At 41.9% G+C, this 17,325-nt stretch overlaps 1 protein-coding gene across 1 annotated transcript in view; it reads left to right on the top strand.

Moving 5' to 3' along the window:
- Positions 1–17,325, top strand: part of ANO10 (anoctamin 10) — a 176,335-nt gene that overhangs the window by 45,584 nt on the left and 113,426 nt on the right. Inside the window, exons 10-11 of the mRNA XM_056129389.1 lie at positions 1,443–1,634; positions 1,848–1,976. Of these exons, the coding sequence (XP_055985364.1) occupies positions 1,443–1,634; positions 1,848–1,976 (321 nt within the window). The remainder of the gene's footprint in view (positions 1–1,442; positions 1,635–1,847; positions 1,977–17,325) is intronic.

The raw sequence follows: 17,325 nt of genomic DNA, 5'->3' as shown, positions 1-17,325 counted from the left end.
TACTGAACCCAATATGCTCATCTGAGTGAAGGACTGAGACGCAGCAATAATCATTAATATTGTCGAATTAAAAGTAATGTTCGGCCCAGGAGATGACTTGAAGGGCTGAAGCACATAGTCTGCATGCCAGGCCCTAGGTTTGATCCCCACCGACACAGGATGGTTCCACAAGCACTGCAGGGTGTGGCCCCCAAACCATACACACACACACACACACACACACACATACACACAAATGTGTGTATATATCTACATCTATCTATTCATATATATATATACACATGTGTATGTATATACACACACATATATACTATGTATATATATGTGTGCACTATATATGTATATATACATATCTGTATATACACATATATAGGTAAATGTGTGTACATATGTGTGTGTTTGCCTCTGTGTGTGTGTTTAATGTTGCTATCCAATGCTGTGAAGAACGTCGTTTTTATTAAACAAGTTGTTTCACATGCCCTGTATAATCCTGAGGCCTGAGGATGCAGAAGTATGTGACTTTGTTTCTCTGTATACTAAAGATGAGTGAGATCATTTGATATTTCTTTCTCTGACTTATTTTTATTTAACTCGATACCCTCCAGCTCCATCCTCTTTCCTTATAAGCTGTGTAATATCCATATGTATATATGCTGCAACTTCTTTACCCATTCATCTGTCATTGGACACTGGTTGTTTCCATATCCTATTTTCCTTGGCACTGCAATGGACATAGGTGTGCATAGACCTTTTTGGCATAATATTTTTGTGTTTGGGTTTAGATGCCAAGAGGTGGAATCACTGGTTCTAATGGAAGCATTATTTGTAATTTGTTGGGGAATATCCATACTGTTTTCCATAGATGCTGAACCAGATGACATTCCTATTCATAGTGAATGAGAGTTCCTTTCACCACAGCCTACCAAACCTGGTTGTTTCCAGTCTTTTTGATCATACCATCCTCACTGATGTGAAGTGATATCTCATTGTCATTCTTATACCAATGTCCCTGATGATGATTGATGATGACCACTCCCAGTGGGCCGTGGGGGACTATATGTGGTGGCAGGCAACACACTGGAGTCAACTATAGGCAAGGCTAGCCCCTGTACCATGTCTCCACCCCAGGAACAAATATCCTTAACTTTACTATTTGGGGGGGGGGGGGTCGGGAATGTAATGATTTGGCAAAATGAAATGAGCAGGAAAAGCATTTTTTTTCATTCTGTATTTCAGGGACTTGAATATAAAGTTTCCCTTGCATTTAATTCTGGGGTTGAAAATAAAAAATTTGGAGAAATTCATTGAGATTTTCTGTTCTTTTTATTTTTTTTATAATCCTATTGTTGTTTAAAGATGGCTACCTTGGAATTAGTTTCCAAAATGTTACTTTTATTATGTGATATTAAAACTGTGTCTTTTCTTGTGGTTTCCATTTTCAGGGTACTTTTGATGACTACTTGGAGTTATTTCTGCAATTTGGTTATGTGAGCCTCTTCTCCTGTGTTTACCCATTAGCAGCCGCCTTTGCTGTGCTAAACAACTTCACCGAAGTTAATTCAGATGCCTTAAAAATGTGCAGGGTGTTCAAACGCCCATTCTCAGAACCTTCTTCCAATATTGGTGTATGGCAGGTAATTATTTGAGAAAATACCCACTAAAGCATGAATGTTTAAAGTTAAAAAGCTCTGTAATATTATAGAATGTCTGGAATATACTTACACACAAACTTGGGATATTTGGAAGCAGGGAAAGACTTTTCCCTTGGTTACAGAGAAAGGAAACAAAAATGAGAATTATAGGGGCAGTCGTTGTGGCTTTTAACTCCACTTTCTCTTTCCTTTTAGTTGGCATTTGAATCAATGAGTGTTATATCTGTGGTCACTAATTGTGCTCTGATTGGAATGTCACCACAAGTGAATGCCCTCTTTCCTGAGTCAAAAACGGATCTCATTTTGATCGTAGTGGCAGTGGAGGTAAGTGAAAACTTAAGCCTATTTTAATCAGACTCTGCATTGGACACCTCTGTTGTTATAAAGAATGTTCCTGAATGCCAGTGATTGGTAATTTAGCAACATGCACTTGCCTGTAAATAAAGACATGAGAAATGAGACTGTGTGTTCCTGGTTATTGACCATGAGAGAAAAGGAATCACCTGGTGCAAACATGTAAGTGACTTTCCCCCACATTGTTGTGGCCTGTTGGCGCTGAGTAAATAAGTCCTATTTGAATTCTGTGGGTTTAATATCTATTTTAAGTCTGTTCGGGGTCTTTGGGCGGTGGGGGCGGGGGATGGAATAGGGTATTTGGGCCACACCCTTTGGGACTAAGGCCTAGTCTCTGTCTTATTCTCTGGTGAAGAGTAGACCACCTAGCATATTTTGGGAAGGTCTGGTTGTGACATAGGCCTGACTTCCTGGAGTGCTTTTTTCTTTTCTTTCTTTCCTAATGTGTTTTTTTCCCCTCCAATTTTTATTAGACCGTGATTTACTACTGTTAATAATAGTTTCAGGCACACAATGTTCCAACTCCACACCCACCACTAGAGGCATTTTAAAAAGGCAATTCTTTCTCCTGCTTATGGAGATTTCTAGCTCTGACTTCTAAGACCATCATAGCTGACCTGTAGCCCATAAGGTGGGGGTCCCCGACAACCTGAAGTGTGGGGAAACAGCAGTTGAAGTTAACTCTGCTTCGGAGTCAATCATGGCATAAAATAAAGGTAGTTTTAAATGTTAATATATGCACACAGGCCACAATATTCCTATCTAGACTGAAAGCTGTAAAGAGTGTGATCGGGGAGTTGGAGAGATAGTATTAGCAGGTAAGGCTCTTGCCTTGCATGCAACTGACCCAGGTTCTGTCCCACCACCCCACATGGTACCCTGAACACCTCCAGAAGTTATCCATGAGTACTGAGCCAGGAGTAAATCCTGAGAACTGCCGGATGTGGCCCAAAAAATCAGAAGAAGAAAAAGTTTTGTGGATTTTGTTGTTGTTGTTGTTACCAAGGCTGTCCTTATATGAGAGATTATTTTTGTTTGTATATAGACATATGCTTTTTGTATCACTGTATCACTGTCATCCCGTTGTTCACCGATTTTCTCGAGCGAGCGCCAGTAACGTCTCTATTTGTCAAAGCCCTGAGATTTTAGCAGCAGATTTTAGCAGCTTACTCATCTTTCCCAATGATTAGAGGCTCTTTCATGGTCAGGGGAATGAGACCTGTTATAGTTACTAGTTTTGGTATATCAAATATGCCATGGGGAGCTGGCCGGGCGCTGCCCGTGCAGGCGGGATACTCTTGGTATCTTGCTGGGCTCTCCAAGAGGCATATATATGTGTGTGTGTGTGTATATATATATAATTTCTCTCTATGATTTGTTGCCTACTGTCTGAACTCCATCAAACATGGTGTGGTAATTATGGAAAATGGGTAGGAAGTGTCTTATGATGTGTCCGGAAAGCAGCCTGGATCGTGGTGGCAATTGGGTAGTGGAGGAGGGCTGGGTCCCTTTGGGTCGCGAGGGCTCTTGCCCACCCCTCTCTGGGGTGTACTGAGTGACAACAGCCTCGCGCGGACTCAGGTGGCATGGTTATGGGGGCCTCATTTTATACTCCCGTCTGGGAGGAGCAGCCATGAGTGCTGGAGGGTGGTTGATGAGGAGATTATCAGGTGCCGGCAGGGTGTGGCTTCTGGGTGTGACCCCTGGGTCACCAGAGACTGGGGGAAACAGGCAGATTTCTGCTCCTGGGTCTGGGTCCCTGTTGAGTACAGAGGGAGCACCCCAGAGAGGGGTGGGCGAGAGCCCTCCCCGCCCGAAGGGACCCATTCCCAGCAGCCGACCTCTACTACCCAGCCACCACTGCGCTTTAGGCTGCTTTTCAGATGCTGGGGCCGAACCTCACGCAGGAGTGAAGTCTCACGGAACCCAGGTAATGCGGAACTTTGTGACCCGGCTTTTTGTATGAATGCATAACCCGGATGTTATTAATATTTGTTCATTTGGAGATCACCTAGAGTAACTCAAAAGGTGAGGGAGTATGAAGAAGTTGTAAGTAAATGTTAACTAAATGCCCTTTTAAAAAAACTGTGGACGGATGGATAGTAAGGATTTAGGTGCTTGCATGGTATGTGGTCAGCCACATTTCAATTTCTGACACCAAGTATGGTCCCATGATTATCACCAGGAGTGACCCAGAGCACAGAGCCAGGAGTGGTTCCTAAATACTGCTGGGTATGACCCCCAAAACAATCCCTTTAACCCCACCCCCCATTGTGATAAAGCACACATAAGATAAATTTATCATTTAAACTTTTAAAAAAAATTTAGTTGTGGTCAAAATATAACTGTTACCCTCTCAAACCATCTTAAAGTATACATTGAGTACATTCACATTGTTGTATAACTTGCATCCTCCATCTGAATAATCCTTTTCATCTCCTCCTCCCCCTTCTCCTCCTCCTCCTCCTCCTCCTCCTCCTCCTCCCCCCCCCCCCCTTCCTCTTTCCTCCTTCTTTCTTCTCTTCCTTTGGAACTCTAGTATAGTGGGTAGGGTTACTGCCTTGCTTGCAACTGACCCTAGTTTGATCCCCAACACCCATATGATCCCCAGGGTCTGTTAGGAGTGATCCTTGAACTCTAAGCCAGGAGTGAGCCCAGAACCCTTCTCCCCAAAAGTCAATAAATACGGGACTGGAGAGATAGTACTGTGGTTAGTGCACTTGCAGATACTTTTCCCCATTCTGTGAGTGTGTCTGTTATTCAGTTCATAGTATCCTTTGATGCATGGAAGTTCAACTTACCTGCTTTTTCCCTGTGTTTTTTGGTGTCATACCTAAAAAGTCATTGCTGAATCTAATTTTTTTCCTATTTTTTTCTAATATTTTTCTTCCCAGTAAAAGTTTTAGGAGTTTTAAAATTAGGTCTTTGTTATGTTAGGAATTAAGTTTTGCATATAAGATAAGTGTTGAAGTTTATTCTTCTGCGTGTATATTTGTTGAAGAATAAACTTGGCCCCTTTCCAATTTTTTGTTGAAAAAATTGTTCTTTCCTTAATAAATGGTTTTTCCACCTTTGTTGAAAATCAGTATATGAGGACTTATTTCAGGACTCTTTATTGATTCATCTACTATACCTCTATTTTTATTTTTAATTACTTTATTGAGATGTTATTGATGTATTAAAAAGCTACCTATTTAAATATACAACTTATTGAGTTTGAAAATCAGTATATATCCATCTTATGTGGGTACCACACTGCTCCAATTACTGTAGCTTTGATGTAAGTTTTGAAACAAGGAAGTGTAAGATGCTCAACTTTGGTTGTTTTTTTTTTTTCAATATTGTTTGACTATTTGGATGTGTATTTGTTTAATGTGTTTGTAGCAATATTATATATTGAGCTTCTGGGTTTTTAAAAACCGTGTATCAAAAGTTTGGTTATATTGGCACAGCTTGGTATTAAAGTAAGCTTTATTATTAAGTGAAGGAAGTCAGGAGAACAAAAAACCAGATGATCTCACTCTTACATGGTATATACAGGAGAAAGCAAAGTAAATGGACAGTATCTAATGATAACAAACCTTTGGACTATGGACATGAGGTTACCAAGTGGCGAAGGGAGAGGAAGAGGCAGACTCAAATGACATAAGGGCTGTGGTTGGAGTCTTAGGCACTTTGGTGGTGGTAGAGTTTTGTTTTTCTTTCAATTTATTATTTTTTCTTTTTTTGTGTGGGGAGGGGGATAGGCCATACCCCATGTTGCTCAGGGGTTACTCCTGGCTCTGCACTCAGGAATTACTCTTGGTGGGCTTGGGAGCCATATGGGATGCTGGGGATTGAACCCTGGTTGACCGCATGTAAGGCAGTTCTGTCTTACCTGCTGTACTATTACTCTGACCCTTGTTCCTCCTTTATAAATGTAATTTCTTTTTAAATTTTTGGACCACACCCCAGTGTGCTCAGAGCTTACTCCTGGCTCTGTACTCAGGGGTTGTGTAATTTTAATAATCATTTTTTGATTTGTATGGTAGTTGAGGGTATGTGTGTGGGGGGTATTCTGGGCCACACCTAGCAGTGTTTAGGGTTTATTCTTGTCAGTGTGGTCAGGGATTACTCCTAGTGGGAATCAGGGACCCACATCAGTGCTAGAAATTGAATCCAGGCCGAGTGCAAGGCAAGTGCCTACTTTGCTGTTCAAGCGCTCCAGACCTGTCACAGTAACTTTGAACATCAAAAGCACAAAGACTAATGTAGCCATGTGACCTCAGCTACAATAGAAATAATCAACTCCGTTCTACCAAATTAGTACATCTGAATATTTGTTTTTATTTTATTAGCTCTCATTTATTTGAGAGGGCTCTAGCTTTGGATTCAAAGTGGAGAATTTTGTGTGTCAGAACAAAATCAACTCAGGGAAAGCATTAGTAACCAAAAAATTGTAAGGTTAATTAGCTAATTTTATTCAAATGTTTCTGAGGCCTGAGCTGAATGCCATCTGGTCTTGTAATGAGTCCAAAAAGTAGAATGTTTACAGACAAATTAGAAATGATAAGTTTGGGGTTTATTACCATATTAGTTTTTAAATCATACTGAAATTCTAATTCATAATTACAGAAAGTTCAAAACCATCTATGGATGAAATCAACATGTTTCTGTTTATAAAAATTTTCTCTTTGCACTGCAAATGTGCTTTCAGATAAGGAAGTAAAATCTTAAAATTATAGTTCATCTTTTTCTAGAGTCTTCTTGAAGTAAAAAATGCTTTACAAATAGCTCACGAAACTAATAGCAATGTGTGGGGGGTGTTTTGAGTTTTTTGGGGGGGGCTTAATTTTTGGTATTGTTGGGGCTTTCAAGTATAACTTGGGGCCTCAGGACCACCCGAGTGATTTTTCAAGGAGCCTGATAAGATGGGTAAATGCTGAGGCCAAGGATGCCACATTTCTCAGGCCCTGAACCTCTGGGGACTGCCAGGACCACACCCAGCAGTGCTTTGGAGCATCTCCAGGACTATACCTGGTGATGCTCAGGGAGTCATGTGCTGGGGACCAAACTCCTGTACTATCTCCCTTGGCCCATAACCTGTATTTTATTATTCATTCAAGGTCCCTAAAAGAGAAGAAATTCACTAATAAAAAAAAAGACTAAGCAAATATGCCATAAATATACATACAATAAATGCTTGTATACCTTTTTAATATCCTGATAGAAAAAGCAGTGTAGGATATTTTATTTCAAATGTTTACTAATGTCTAAAATGCAGTTCTTTGATAACTTTTTTTTTAAAAAAAGACAAATGTAACAATTTTATGAAATCAATGTTGAGAATTAGAATGTTCATAATTGAAATTGTGGTTGAATTGATTGTTTCAGTAACCTTTCTGGATCACATTTTCAAATTAAGGAAACTCTTTTTTTTATATTCTTTATATCAAAAAGAATCACTCGTTTTGCCGCAATTTAAAAGGTAAAAATTATCATTACCGTATGCGGATAACTCTGTGTCATGGTTTGTGTTTTTACTGCCATCTAGCGTTGCCTTCAAAAACTAATGATACTGGAAAACTCAATGTTATTTGTAAAATAGTTCCTGAAATATATCATACACTGACCAAGAAAATAGCTTACCACTCTACAAAATAATCAGAATTGCCGCTTCCTAGGTTAAAAATTCTCAAACACTGGTAGTGTTATAAAATTGAGCTCACTGGATTAAATCAACATCCAAATAATACCCGTCTTTAATATCCATCTTCAGCTTTCAGTTTTACTTGTTTGATATAAATTCAAGCCAAAGACCATGACTTCCCATGTAGAATCACACAAATTCCTCCAGTTCTTGAAAAAAATGGTGCGAAAATAAAATATTTAAAATACTCTAAAAGTAAAAAAAAGTAAAGGCTTCCCGTTGATCATCGATTTGCTCGAGCAGGCCCAGTAACGTCTCCATTGGAGACTTTGTTGTTACTGTGTTTGGCATATCGAATACGTCACGGGGAGCTTGCCAGGCCCTGCCTTGCGGGCGAGATACTCTCGGTAGCTTGCCGGGCTCTCCGAGAGGGGCGAGGAATCGAACTCGGGTCGGCAATGTTGGCTGTGTGCAAGGCAAACGCCCTACCACTGTACTATCGTTCACTCTAAATACTATTTAAAATTATAATGGGCTGGAGCGATAGCACAGTGGTAGGGCGTTTGCCTTGAATGGGGCCAACCAAGACGATCCAGGTTCAAATCCTCCACCCCTCTTGGAGAGACTGGCAAGCTACCAAGAGTACCTCGCCTGCATGGCAAAGCCTGGCATGCTCCCTGTGACATATTCGATATGTCAAAACACAGTAACAACAAGTCTCACAATGGAGACGTTACTGGGCCCGCTCCAGCAAATCAATGAACAAAGGGAGGACAGTACTGCAGTGCTACTATTTAAAATAACCTTTCATTTTGAAAAAATATGTTTTTTGATGTTTGAGTCACACCCACCGTTGTTCAGGCTCTGTGATTAGGGATCACTCCTAGCAGGGCTTGGGGGACTATATGGGATACTGGGAACTCAGCCCAGGCTTGTGGAATGCAAGGTAAGCAACCTTGTACTAGTTAGTATCTGTTGTACCATCTCTCCAGCCCCTAATCTTTCATTTTAGTATTAAGTGCATACATAGTTCTCTTTAAATTCTAAATAATACAAGATACAGCAACCATTTTGAACATGGACTGGAGGGAGTACAAGGATTAAGGAACTTGCACGTGGCTAACTGGATTTGATCCCTGGCACCGCATATGGTCTCTCAAGCCCTACCTGGAGTGATCCTTGAATGCATGCATCATCAGGAGTGAGCTCAGAGCACTTCTGGGCATGGCCCCCAAACAACAATGTCAATAAGAAAAACAAAAGCAAACTGCCTACTAAACATTTTTTCTTTTCCTACAGTGAAACAAATTAGCTCTTGGCCCAGAATTTATAATGCATTTCTAATGTTTAGGTCCAGGTGTACAGTGAGCCAGTCTGCACACATGTGTTAATTGGTAACTTTAAAAATATCATTTAATTGGAGTTTCTTAAAATATAAAGTACGTTTTGTGATTTTTTTTTCTTTTGGGCTGTTTAGAAACAACTGATTCTCACCTGTTTGTAATGTCTAAAGGTTGTGCTCTGAGCATGGACTGAACAAGCCCTTAGTGTTGTTTTATGCTCTGACTTACTGGGTGCATTTTTCTGTTTTTGAAAAGTAATTTGAGACTGAGAGTTGCAAGTATAATACAGATAATTCTTATCTACCCGTTATAAGGATTCATTCATTCTGAACATTCTGTCAGACAACATGCCCTCTGTTTCTTTGTATCGATTTGTATCGCTACCTATATATGGCTATTTTAAACTGGAGAGTCTCTGGACTGCCTGGGAGTGTCTCGTGGCCTTGGCGGTGCTCAGGGGATTATATGAGATGCTGGGAATCGAACCCGGGTTGGTCACGTGCAAGGCAAACGCCCTACCCGCTGTGCTATTGCTCCAGCTCCCTCCAAGACTTTTTATTTCAGTGGAGGTTGAGCTCAGTGCTGTTTCCCTGGCAGGGATGCTTTGACGCGTGAAACGGAGAGTATGTGTAACCTCAGTCATAATGGTGTGGCACTCAGCAAGTACTCAGCGATACCGCTTATTGTCCCTCAGACCAGGCAGTTATAGATGAGTTTGTATGTGTAAACACTAAACACTAAACACTAAACACTAAACACTACTTTGGGTATTGGTCCAGGATACATACAGGCTTTGTAAACTGTGATTCTAACCACCTCAGCAATGGCAGAATAAAGATAAAGATAATTTTCTGTTTCTTTTTCTTTTTTGGCTGGGGATGGGGGTGGCGGGGAGAGGGTTCGGAGCCCCACCCTGTGATGCTCAGGGGCTATTCCTGACTCTCTGCCCGAGAGTGACCCCTGGTGGTGTTCAGGGGGCATAGGTGGTGCTGGGAATTTGAATGAGAATTATGGCTGCTGCCATCTTTTGGGGTACTGATTTTCTTTATCATTGTTCTTGCCATTATTTTGCTCGAGCGGGCCCAGTAATGTCTCCATCGTGAGACTTGTTGTTACTGTGTTTGGCATATTGTCTACGTCACGGGGAGCTTGCCAGGCTCTGCCGTGCGGGCGAGATACTCTCAGTAGCTTGCCGGGCTCTCCGAGAGGGGCGGAGGAATCGAACTCGGGTCGGCCATGTTGGCCGCTTGTAAGGCGAACACCCTACCCGCTGTGCTATCGCCATTATTTAAGTAAGCAGTGCAAGATTCTGAAAATGGGGTGGGCTGTCAAAGAAAGGAAGTAGCTCAATTAGAATTCCAACTTTTTCTCTTCATCTCCATGTGCTATGGTTTCCTCACACCTGAAATGAGGGCTCTGGTAACATGCACACGGAGTGATGAGTACCATTCTGAAGGAAGAGGTGAGGAAGTGAGAAATGTCCTAAGGGGGTAACCATTTAGCCATTGGTGCCTCTGTCTGAGTCTATACCAGCTAGACCAGCTAGCTCTTTGATGAACATTCGTGATCTTGGTTCTACTTAATAGCATTGAATTGTTTTTGTTTGGGTTCTAGTTTGCAAGTTACACTCCTGGTCTTCCCTGTCCTTTTTCATTTGTAACATAACTTTATCTTTCTTCTCATTTCCTGATCTTGTTCCCACAAACCCAGTCTAACCCTCCATCCCCCTCCACTTATCCATCACCCCTCCAGTCCTGCTATTTCTGACTTCTGAATATCCAATTAATTTCTCTTTCCTGTTGCTGTTGCATTAGGCTTTCACTGTTTCCCATCTAAATTTATTTATTTATTATTTTTTTCTTAAATTTTTATTAGTGAAACACCATGAGGTACAGTTGTAGACTTACACATTTTTGTGCTTAGGTTTCAGTTATACAATCATCGAATACCCATCCCTTCACCAGTGCCCATTCTCCACCACCACCAGTCCCAGTATCCCTCCCTCCCCCCATCCCCCATCCCACCCTACCTCTGTGGCAGGGCAGTCCCTTTTGTTATCTTTCTCCTTTTGAGTGCTGTGGTTTGCAAAAGAGACATTGAGTGGCAATCTTGTTCAGTCCATAGTCTACTCTCATCATGCATTTCCCATCCTGAGAGGAACTTCCCAACACCCTTTATTTGGTGCTCCCTTCTCTATCTGAGCTGCCTTTTCCCCTAGCATGTGCGGCTGTCCTCAAAGCCGTGGAGTAATCCTCCTGGTACTTATCTCGGCTATTCTTGGGTGTTAGCCTTCTATTTTGTTACTTTATGTTCCTCAGGGGCTGGAGCGATAGCACAGCGGGTAGGGCGTTTGCCTTACAAGCGGCCAATATGGCCGACCCGAGTTCGATTCCTCCGCCCCTCTCGGAGAGCCCGGCAAGCTACCGAGAGTATTCGATATGCCAAACACAGTAACAACAAAGTCTCCAATGGAGACGTTACTGTGCCCGCTCGAGCAAATCGACGATCAACGGGAGGGCCTTTTTATGTTCCTCAGATTCCCATCTAAATTTATTTTTGAAGGAATCTTCATTGAGAAACAATTTCTACGTCCCAGGTCTGCTTTTTTTTTTTTTTCAAATAGACAGTCTACAGTTTGTATCTAGACTTTGTAGCAGCTCTTTACTAGCTTCTGGGTTTTGTGCTTTCTTTCTTTGGCCGCATGCTCTCTTCCAAAATGAAATTCTGATCATATTTTGCCTTTGCTACAGTCCTTACATAATCCTCCACAACTCACAGAGGAACTGCATTAATTAATAATCTCATCTTTACCTTCATCTCCCTGCTACCCGGTTTTACCGGTGGCCATCCTGAGCCTATTCTACAAGTTGCTGTTAGCATTTACCAAAGCTACATGGTAGTCTTTTGTCTGAGTAGACTGGGAGCTTTTTGAGTGCAAAGACAAAGGGTTCAACAATACTCGATAATTGGGAAGAGTTCTTTGAATTACTTGAACCGCATTTTCAAGTGATTAAGCAATTAAGCAAAATACTTGCCACTGGATGAGTGAGTTACATAGATTTTATTTAAGTGCAGCTATTTAAGAATTAACTTTAACTTTTTATTTAAAGACTTTCATGTACCCTTGGGAGTTATAATAAATCTTAAGACAAAATATAAAAATGATAGTTTTTATTAAGCCAAGGTAGGTTGGGCTGAGCAATATGGCAGAGCAGTTTAGAAGATGGGCTCTGAGTTCAACACCTGACTCCAGCTCAGATAAATTTTGCATCTTTGAATGACTTTAATATACCTAGAACTGTTATGAGGCTAAATGAGTAAATGCCACATGCTATGCTTGCTACAGAGTATGGTGATACTATCACTGTATCACTGTCATCCCGTTGTTCATCAATTTGCTCGAGCAGGCACCAGTACCATCTCCATTCATCCTAGCCCTGAAATTTTAGCAACCTCTCTTTACTCATTCTTCCAAATGGTGCCACATTCGAGGCTTTTTCAGAGTCAGGGGAATGAGACCCATCATGGCTCTGCCAGGAGGGCAGGATACTCTCCTCGGTAGCCTTCCAGGTTCTCCAAGAGGGAAAAGTAGACAATAATGATACCAAGGATTCGGAAAATGTTATTCGTGTTTCAGAAAGATAAACGCTGTTCTTATAGAGCGCTCTCCACCTAATTGAAAGGTGTGGTTGAGAATTCAATTTCAAAACTGCCTAAGAAGGAATGTGCTCCCACTTTTTTTATTTGACACCCTCTTCTCAGACTCAGAGCCTGTCCTGGAGTAGTGGGAGGGCAAATAGAGACTTTTGGATTAGGGGGATTAGGGTACTTTAGAATGAACTCAGTGAACTGACTTCCCCTTTCCTTTTATTTCATTTATACCCATGATTTGTTGTTACTGTGTTTGGCATATCGAATACTCTCGGTAGCTTGCCGGGCTCTCCGAGAGGGGCGGAGGAATCGAACCCTTTACTTACTTTACTTATATCCATGATTATTTGGGTACTTTTCTGTTCCATCTATGAATCTTTCCCCCTGTTTAGTTTTATCCAAATGAACCTTTGCCTTGTGTTCTCCTGAAGGCATGAGAATACTTAAAGACAAATTTTCTCATTGAATGTATATTTGTTGTGTGTTTAAAATATGCCAGGCACCACTAAGGTACAGCCCTGGCTTTGGAAATACTTACCACAGATTTCTCTAAGAGATATATGACAGTGTAGCAGAGGATAGAACTTTTCCCAGCAGGCCCAGCAGACTCAACTCTCGCCCTCTTCCTGGTAGGACCCACCCAGGGGAAGGCCCTCCCAGCCTTCCCGATGAGCCCCCTGGAAGATGTCCACTGGTTGAGTGAAGTGCTCAGCAAGAAGGATTTTTGTTCTCAAATCTGCTTATGTGTGATATTCTTGTTACTGTAATTGACAGAACTTAATTAAATGAAATGCAAACTGATGAAATGTGTGTGCTAAACAGAGAGAGCCACCATTTCTGTGAGAACCTTTGGAAAGACTCCATAAAGGAAAATTGCTATCAGATTGGGTAAAGATGAGGCAATTATGAAAGATTAGGGAAAAATCATAAAAATATGGACAGCTTCCAGATTTTGTTTTCACATGGCTTCACAAGTATCATTGAGCTTTTACTCTTCTTTAAATAAAGCAAACCTGAGAATCTTAGACATTGTCTTACGGATGTTATCAATACAGGGTAGATAGTGAGAAATTCTGTCTCTGAACTACACTCAAAGGAAAAGCCCTGCATTAAATAATTTACAAATTAATGCACACTTAAATGTTTGATAAAGCAAAGTATAAAGATGTGCTTTGTTCATGATTCTTTAACTTAGCCAACTTTTTTTGATTAACTGAGGAATTACTAATTCCCAACATGACATGCCCATGACCCTCGTTTGTCTTTGTGGAGTAGGGAATTAGTGAACTACCTTTTTAGTTTTGACAGTTAATGTCGATGGCTTTTGTTTGTTTGTTTTTGTGAGTAATCCACTGCCCTCTAAGTTTCTGTTTAGTTCCTAATCTGTTTAAATATGACTTTGTTGAACCCCAATTTCTATAAATTACTTTGCATTCTTTCAGTGTATTAAAGTAGTCATCCTAACCTTGGCCGTCTTTGTCCTTTGAAGTTTAGAAAAAGGCAAATCTTAACCTCTGAGAGACATCCATTTATAACCCGGAGGGAGTTGCTTACAGAAAAGGATTGTACAAGGATAAAGAATAAGGGGAAAAGGGGGCAGAAAGATAGTAGCGTGGTTAGGAAGCTTGCCTTGTACATGACCTACTTGGGTTCAATCCCCAGCATGTCAGATAGTCCCCAGAGCTTGTCAGGAATGACCCCCGAGGGCAGAGCCGGGAGTAAGCTCTAAGCATTGCTATGTGTGACCCCAAGACAAAACAGAAATCATAGAACATCATTTACGTTCATTCTCAAACATAAATACTCTAAACTTGCAAATAAACGAATGTGGATTTCGCCTTTGGGAAGCAGTACTCTCCATCTCCTCTGCTGACCCTTGTGTGGTCTTCTGCCAGTCACCTCTGCTTCTCTTGTCTCCTGCTGCCTCTGTTTTCAGCTGCAGAGCTGCTGAGGGCCTGGCTTCCTCCCGGCCTTACCTGCCAGCCTCTTCCTCAGACTGCCTACATAAACTTATTAGCTAAATTAACCAGTTACTAAGTCAGACTTCGCCCCATTCTCAGCTTTTTTGCTTTCATTTCTTTGGATAATGAAGAGATTTTTAAAAAAAAAATGTTTTTGGTTTTCAATTATTTCTACAAGAGCAGAAAGTAAGCTTTGCTTTAGAAAATACGGTCACGATCACGGTCCTCCCGTTGTTCATCGATTTGCTCGAGCGGGCCCAATAATGTCTCCATCATGAGACCTGTTGTCACTGTGTTTGGCATATCGAGTATGTCACGGGTAGCTTGCCAGGCTCTGCCGTGCGACCGAGATACTCTCGGTAGCTTGCCGTGCTCTCCGAGAGGGGCGGAGGAATCAAACTCGGGTTGGCCATGTTGGCAGCATGCAAGGCAAACACCCTACCGCTCCCACTGACTCTGGTATTGGATTGACTGCTAAAAAGTATCAAATTCAAGGGGAATATATTTGGGGAGGTTTTATGTGGCTGGAAACCCCTTTGAAGGGAGAATAGGGCAGTGGGGAACAGCTCTACAGATCAGGGTGAGTATTAAAATTGGGAAGAAAGAGAATTGCTTGGGGACGAAGTAAGACAGTCCAGGTGCTTGCATTGTATGTTGAATCTGGGTTGAAAATTCAGTGGTTATACTTACAGCCTCAAAAGATCGGCTATTTTTGTTGTTTACAGAATGTGGGCCATTTATGTTAATACAACAATTGTTTAGAAGGTGGAATGGCCACTGCAGTTAATGCTTTTGTTTTTGTCTTTGTTTGGGGGCCATGCCTGGCTGTTCTCAGGGCTTACTCCTGGTTCTGTGCTCAGGTATCACTCCTGGTGGGCTCACGGAACCATATGGGATCATGGGGATGGGACCTGGGCTGGCTACTTGCAAGGCATGTGCCCTACCTGCTGTGCTGTCAATCTCCCTGTGCAATTAAGTTTTTTGAAGACCAAAGGTATTCAGAGTGTGCTTCTAAAGTCAGCAGGATGTGTAGAAGGATGATAAGCAGCAAGGGAGGAAAAGTACAGAGGGATGGCATTTTATGAGCGAAAGATCAAGGTGGTTGTCAGTGGCTTCATTAAAAACCATGACGTCTTTATATAGTAATTTTAAATAAATACTACCAAGTCAAGAAAAACATTTTAGACCACTTATAATATTTTATTTATAAAGTTTTATTCATGAACTTGGCTTTTGTGAGGAATGTTTGAATAGTCGATAAATATCCTAAGAAACCATTAAAGGTTTTATCCTGAAGGATATGTATCACTGTCACTGTCCTCCCGTTGTTCATCGATTTGCTCGAGCAGGCCCAGTAACGTCTCCATTGGAGACTTTGTTGTTACTGTGTTTGGCATATCGAATATGTCACAGGGAGCTTGCCAGGCTCTGCCGTGCGGGCGAGATACTCTCGGTAGCTTGCTGGGCTCTCCGAGAGGGGCGGAGGAATCGAACTCGGGTCAGCCATGTTGGCTGCATGCAAGGCAAACGCCCTGCCGCTGTGCTATTGCTCCAGCCCCAAGGATATGTATTAAAATATAAAATATAACTTGCATGTGCCTACTATCTAGTTGAAAGTTTATCAATCAGGGAAACTTTTTCCTGGAATACTTGCCTTATAGCCTTACAATAAGGCACAGTAACCTTTCAAAACTATGGTGCCAAACCCTGCATATAGCCTTTGGAAGAATCAGATGCTTTATAATCTTTATATTTTGGGAGGAGAAAAGGTTCCTAGCTCAAGAACCGATGGACTGAGATGAACGGACTTGGGATTTTCAGAATTCTCTCCCCTCCCCCCACTCCCATTTTCTTGGTTAATGTGTCACTAAAACTCCCTTGTCGTATGTATTCATCATTGCTCTTGGTACTGCTCTAAGTGTGCTCCATTCACCTGTGCTCGTTGGAGAGCTGTTAAGTCTGTAAGAGAAAAGGTGCTCAGATAAAGTGTAAATTAACAGGCTGTCTCTTTCCTTGAAAATATGCAGATATGCAAAAGTGTCATTATCTTGTGGAGCTTAGTGACGGGTTGGTTTCCCTTCTGGCACACCTCTCCCCTGGGGACAGGTAGCTGGGGCTCTTCCCCGCAATGCAGATAAATACACACAGCATCGCAAAAGAATGCTTCCTCCTGCTCCTTTGCGGAAAGTCCTGGGGTTTGCTGTTTAGGTGACATTATAATGCCTGTCGTGTTTTCCGCATTTGACTCTGAAACGCCTGTGCTCGGCCATTGTTCTGCTTGGTGGCTCTTCCTTTCCAGGTGGCAGTAGGCGGGGTGGAGTGCGCTCCTACAGAGAGGTCATCTCTGCCCTTTGGCACCTCTGCACATTCGTGCTGTCAGGAGTGCCGTCTGGGTCCCTCGTTTGCATCCCTGAGAGATTGTGCTGCTCAGGATCGCAGCTGTCACGACTTCGCTGTGTCCTCACCCACACAGGCACCTGTGCACCTACATGCACACACCCCACCCCAGAACAGAATTCTGAAAGCAGCAGAAGGCATTGAGTCAGCATTTCAACCACTGAGAGAAAGATCTAGCCCTCCTCAGCTTGTCCTTTTGTTTTCTATGTATAATGTCGGTCACCTTTTGGGAAAAACTGTTCTCTCCCATACACGCTGTTTTGTTTTTATTTGGTTTTTTTGCTTGTGTATGTGTGGGAGGGTCACATGAGGATATACCCAGGCCTTACTGCGGCTCT

The sequence above is a fragment of the Sorex fumeus genome, unplaced genomic scaffold (assembly GCF_029834395.1).
Source record: "Sorex fumeus unplaced genomic scaffold, SorFum_2.1 ptg000072l, whole genome shotgun sequence".
NCBI lineage: Eukaryota > Metazoa > Chordata > Mammalia > Eulipotyphla > Soricidae > Sorex > Sorex fumeus.
This window is presented reverse-complemented; position numbering and strand designations above follow the sequence as displayed.